Source organism: Anoplophora glabripennis, unplaced genomic scaffold (genome assembly GCF_000390285.2).
Source record: "Anoplophora glabripennis isolate ALB-LARVAE unplaced genomic scaffold, Agla_2.0 scaffold440, whole genome shotgun sequence".
Classification (NCBI taxonomy): domain Eukaryota; kingdom Metazoa; phylum Arthropoda; class Insecta; order Coleoptera; family Cerambycidae; genus Anoplophora; species Anoplophora glabripennis.
Window position 1 is genome coordinate 361,268 of NW_019416629.1, and position 6,171 is coordinate 367,438.

The window sequence follows — 6,171 nt, forward strand, 5'->3', positions numbered from 1 at the left end:
TAAATATAGCAGCAAATTTACCTTTAAATACTGTTTCTTCGATTATGAGAATCCCCTTATCAATTAAAGCTTGACGTAATGACTTTAATTCCTGATTTTCTCTGTATAAAATGTCACCAACAAAAATACCATCGACTTTATTTTCAACTTTAAATTGTAGATCACTTAAATTCAACATCAATTCTAATGAAACTTGATGAGCCACAGATGAATGTGGTAAGACACGCTCGTTAGTTTTCATAGCCATACCCGATTTATAATCAAAAGTTAAATTCTAAAAAAGAAATATTTAAACATTAACTTCATTGAATTCATGATATACCTGGGACACAATAAGACAGGAGATATTGTTTTAAATAAAGAATTTATGACCGTAAATTCTGAATGGATTTTATAGACAAATTTCATTTTTTTCTAATTTTACATAAACCCTAGAAAAACTGTCTTAAAAGTTCAATCCTGTGATCCTGTGAGATGCACAAGTTCAATAGATAAAACACAATTTTGACCTATTTAAGTTTTTAGTTATCAAAATGTTAAACATATTAAGTTTTATATCACAGTTTTGACATATGTCAAATAATTTGGCAAAAAAAAGACAGTTAAATGTAAAATAATATACATCTAAATAATTTAATTACCTATTAGAAATAAATTTACCTGTTTTACATATGCCACATTATTTAAAGAAGCTTGCAAAGCTAATGGAGCCACTTTCCTTAGAGGGCCTGGCAATTTGTAAATTACATCTGTTCTGCACATAATTCCATAGTCTATTAACCAGCATAAAAAATCTAAATTATTTTTTTCTTGGGTTTCTGAATTAGGTATATATTCTATGACAGCTCTATATAACTTGCCATCCAAAGAAACTGCAACTATCTGAAGCAATTATAACTATTAAGTAAAATAATCAGTACCTATTAGTAATTTACTTACTTCTCCAATTTCAGAAGAATCATTTAATGTTGGTTCACGTTTTGTACATTCATCTTGCAAAAGTTTATTAATACGGTTTAAGGTTTCATTTCTTTTATCACTATTGGGTTCTATTATCCAAAATAAGTGAGGATTTACAAACGTAGGTATTGCTACAAACTTAGTTGTAACCTCCATGATGAGATGTTTACAGATTCTATATAACTATTATAAAATGACAGTCATTGAAAAAAGAAAATACGTTTCTTTACATAAAATGTGATTAAAACTGTTAAAAACTAAGACATAAATATCAGAAACACTACAATCACAGTAACATAAACAGAGTCAAACAGACCGAACCAAAACATGCGATGTGACATGTAGTGATGGGAGATTTCGAGTGAAAAATCGAGTGTTACTCGATTATTGAGATCACTCGAGATTTCTCGAGATGTTTACTCCCACCACTCGAGTGATTATTACCCTACGGTTGCACCCCAAAATGTTAGTGCAGACTGCAAATAGTCACTGAATGCGTAACCTTTTTTATAGAATAAAACGAAAAAGTGGTTAGGTTTTGAAGTGCGTGAGCTTTTTTTTTTTTAGCTACGCTTATAAGTAATATATGACTAATACAAAATTTCTGCGCCGCTGGGATGAAAACGACCAATATCTCGATTATTAGAAGTACTCGATTTTCAAAATTGGTCGATTATGCCCATCACTAGTGACATGCAATAGACGACACTAGGTTTGTTGGTTTGTTCCAGCAGGGTGTCAGAAATGTTGCAAACAAAACGATGGATGCGTACTGCGTAGTAATACTTTGATGTTCCAGCAAGGGAAAGTTGGTAACATTTTGCAAGTGTTTGTTGTTCCAGCAGCCGTTTGTATTGGTTTCTAATTTGTTGGCGTTTACTTGATATGCTTGCGAACTTTTATCAAACATTTCGACCTAACCTAACTTACCCAATTCCAAACTTCTGTTTCTGCGGTTTATGCAACTTTTTTCAAAAATTTAGTAAAATGAATATTCTGGAAAACAACTTCGAAAGGTACATCATCGGAAAGTGCGCCATTATTCCATGGCTAGAAATTGGCCTCAATGATTTGGGATCGAGGGGGATTATCCCTCTTTATCCTGCCTCATCTCATGTAGGCCTGGACAGCCTTCGTAGGTGGGCCCCATCCGTCGTCTACCCCGACCGCAAATGCGGCCGGTGTAGGCGCTTTGTGGGACCTCCTTTTGTCCTGGCTGGGCCCCGCCGGCTAGGGCCCTTTCTTCTGGCGCTCTTCTTGCTTCGCCGGCTCGTCTGTGTAAACCCCGGGGGTGGTGTCATGTTTATGTGTGGTATGGTTGGGTAGGGCAGTGCGGCTATGCAGCCTGGGATGCGCTTTGCTAAGGTGGCCCTTAGGCTAGCGCGGGAGGGGAGGGGTAAGGAGGGTATGGGGGTGTGTGTGTGTATAGTTGTCTTCGTTTCTTGATCCTGGCTGTCTCTGAAACAGAAAAGGTTAGCGGGCAGGGGGAGGTGTCGTTGGGGTGGTCACCCAGGGTCAAAAAGTTGGTGTCTAGGTCTTTTGTGTTTGTCAGTCACGTAGTCAACGGTTTGCTTGAGGAGGGGATTGTCATGTCTAGCGGCAAAGTCAAACCGTTTCTCCGCGTTTTGTCTTGTTGTCTGTGTAGAGTTTGTGTATTGTAAGTCTCGTAATATGTCAGTGTTTCTTACGTACCAGGGCGCGTCGGTGGCCGTGCGGAGGGCTATGTTTTCCACAGCCTGTAATGACTTTAAGTNAAATTATCATCAACAAGAATGATAATAGAACATGCTTTTGGCTTGTTAAAAGGCCGATTTAGAAGACTAAACCATATAGCCAACTTGGATATTCGGACTAGTGTCAAAATAATAATGTCCTGTTGCATTCTACATAATATATGCATAATGCACAAAGACCGCACTGAAATTGTACATAATGGGGATACTGATTTACACTGTAATATTAATTACACAGAAACAATTACACTGGGTCATGAAACGGGTATCAATAGAAGAAATGACATTTTTCAAGAAATATTTCAAAATTAATAAAATGGTTTAGTATTGTTAATCTTTTCCCAGAACTATTTCTATTGTTTTATTGTTTATATTGTCTGTGTTTAAGATATTCTAAGTAAATTTTTGTGAAATGGTGAAATAAAGGAAACAAAATTCTTTTTAACAAAGTCTGAGGCTATACAACCGTCATTATCAAATTCTAGTAGTAGCTTCACAGCAGATGAAAATTCTCAAAGTTTATGGGATCATCATAAAAAACTTGCGGAAAGTTTTAACAATCGGGGTATCCACGATAGTAGTCATGAAGACCAAAATCTAATTATAAGTGCTGAAATTAGTCAATATTTGAATGCTCCTGTCAATAATTTGCATGAAGATCCGTTTGTTGTGTGGGAAAAATATAAAATGGTGTATCCCAAACTTTATTTCTTAGCAAGAAAATTTTTGCAAATAACAGCAACAAGTGTTCCTTCAGAACGTCTCTTTTCAGAAACTGGAAATATCTTGACAGACCAAAGAAGCAGATTAACTCCTGAAAGACTTAATAAATTATTATTTTTAAGTTCGTTAGACTACGAAGACTGGCATTACATGAATTTATGTTAAAGTTGCATTTGTGTTGTATAATATTCTAATATTTTTTTTATTGATCTCAAAAGATACCTATCAAAATTCAAGACAACAAAATTACTTTCTATTTTTAAATGCAAAAGCTAAATTGTATGACAAAAAATCAGAAAATCATAGGCATTTTTTATAAGAAAAATTGTATTAACTTTGCAAATATTAAAACTTCATTCAAAAACCCTGACTTGAATTTTACTTGGATAATTTTGAACATATTTTGTGAATTTAAAGTTTATTTAAAAAAAAACTTATTTTTACATTTTTTAAATGTATTATAAATTTTTTTGAATATTTATTTTTATATTTTTTAAACACCCTTAATAAAAAAATTTTATACTAGTCCCTAGGGTTAATTTTTGTTTCGATATTCGAAAAAAATCGATGTTTTACTCCGATATATCGAGCATCGATAATAAATTATTTTATAATCGATATAACATAACATCGATGTTTTTCATTAAATCTGCCCATCCCTAGATTACACTATTACACATTAACATTAACTACTTAACCTAAGAAATCATAGATTATGGATAAAATTTGAGACTGTGCTTCAAACACAAAATAAAAGGTAGATGCTTCAGGGGATAGGGGAAATCACAATCATGCGCATCAAACGCAGATAAATAATAGGAGCTGGAACATGCGTTTCAAGCTTTTGCGTACCCAAATGCTTGTTTGCGTGCACAAAAGTGCCAGCTGGAAAGCGAGATCCATCCAGTATTAAGACCTCCGTAAGCCCTTTTACGAAGACTGGGAAAATTTCACTGATGTTTCCAATTTCCCCGTCTTTGGGCCGAAAGGACCGTCTTTCGAGGGTCCCACCGCTCTGGCGGTCGGATGCGATGCTCGGTAGCCTTAAGCCGAGACCACAGGTAGATTATTTTCAAAATGGGAAAAAACTCCAAAATCCCCGATACCGACATCAACTATCCGAAGAGGCCAGAGGGAAATGAGATCCGACGGCGCCGGCGACGAAAGACGCTTTTTGCTGGAGATTTTAGAGGAAAGCGATCGAACGTCTACTTCCGACATCTACAGTACGTGGGAATGCATAGTACTAAGAACGACATAAAGCACGACATTGTAACAAGTATTATTCTATGGTAAATAACTTGTATATGTTAAGTTATAGCATTTATTGTCCGTTTTGACTATTCAATAAAGCTTTTAACATATCTTCCACGGTTTGATTGAAAAAACCCTGTCATCAAACTCAAGAACTTTTGGAGCTTACAGCTCACAGGCTCGCTTCACGAGGCTCCCGTCAAGGCTGCCATTTCTTGACGTGGCCATTAATAGTGCTTAAGCGCCCCACACACTTTCGGGCTTCGTGACAGTTATATCCGAACTTGATTACACCGTACGGGTAAACATGGAAGTGTATGTGCAATCCCGAATAAAATTGTCCTGAACGGGTAATCCCGAATAACATCAGGCGCCAGTTGAAATTCGTCGGGACCGGACGCCGTGATTAACCGGCCTAACGTAACCTTAAAGCTGTACTACTACATATTTTTTGATATAGATACTCGCCAACTATCTAAGGATTTTGTATTGGAATTTTTGGAGATATATCGTTTCTAACCGTGTCTTTGGAAAATAAAAAGGAGTACTCAAACCGGGATTTAAAGGGATTTAAAAGGATTTCTTTTTTAAAAGTACTACCGTGATTCCAAGTAAACGCAAAATACGCTTGGACGCCATTTTACTGCTAAAACGGAACAGTTAAAACAGTTCGGAGAGAAAACGAGTGCGTGTGTCCTAGCGGGATTCGGGAAACCAGCCGGGTAATCACGTTCGGTTATAACTGTCACAAAGCCCGAAAGTGTGTGGGTCGCTTTAGTGACCACTACTCGCATCACGAGACATACCACCCGAGGTAGCCTAGCCTGAGGTGAAGACCCTGTTCGATAGCCCCCTGCATCGAAATAGCGGTAAATTCCAGGATCCTTTTTGAGACCTGCGTACCGTCCGAGACTGACCATCTCCGACGAAGATCCTGTGCGATAGCCTCCTGCATCGACACGGCGATACCCCAGGCTCCTCCAGAGACCTGCGTACTGCCCGAGGTAGCCCAACCTGAGGCGAAGATCCTGTTCGATCGCCCCCTGCGACGAAACAGCGATACTTTCAGGCTCCTCCAGAGACCTGCATACCGTCCGAGGCTTGCGACCCTCCGACGAAGACTTTGATTCCGACTGTGCCGGCTCCATCGAGAGACCCGCACCTCGGTACAAAGTACACACATAGGCTCCTACGAGACCTATATAATTCAGACTCTATTGAGATCTGCAAATCCGAGGCAATCTTCCTCGTCAAACTTCTAGGCGGTCACTCGTCGAGGCAACCTTCCTCGTCAAACCCCTACGAGGCATTTACTTTGTGACCCACGGGCACAAAGCAATAGTACGCACGTTATTGTGGCGGCGTACTTCCAAATTTAGTAAAGAAGTTATCCTTACTTCTAGGGCTCCCTCGAGAGACCCACATTTAATAGTAGAGTCAGTGCTTACTACAAGACGTCTACAAGACTTTCGGAGCAAAAGAGCTTGCTCCGACATTGTCG

At 38.1% G+C, this 6,171-nt stretch overlaps 1 protein-coding gene across 1 annotated transcript in view; it reads right to left on the bottom strand.

Moving 5' to 3' along the window:
• LOC108909352 (putative ATP-dependent RNA helicase TDRD12) overlaps positions 1 to 1,266 on the bottom strand; it is a 55,988-nt gene extending 54,722 nt beyond the window's left edge. Inside the window, exons 1-3 of the mRNA XM_023455123.1 lie at positions 940 to 1,266; positions 661 to 882; positions 22 to 274 (exon numbers count right to left, since the gene is read on the bottom strand). Of these exons, the coding sequence (XP_023310891.1) occupies positions 22 to 274; positions 661 to 882; positions 940 to 1,116 (652 nt within the window). The 5' untranslated portion in view covers positions 1,117 to 1,266. The remainder of the gene's footprint in view (positions 1 to 21; positions 275 to 660; positions 883 to 939) is intronic.
• Positions 1,267 to 6,171: the final 4,905 nt, after the last annotated feature.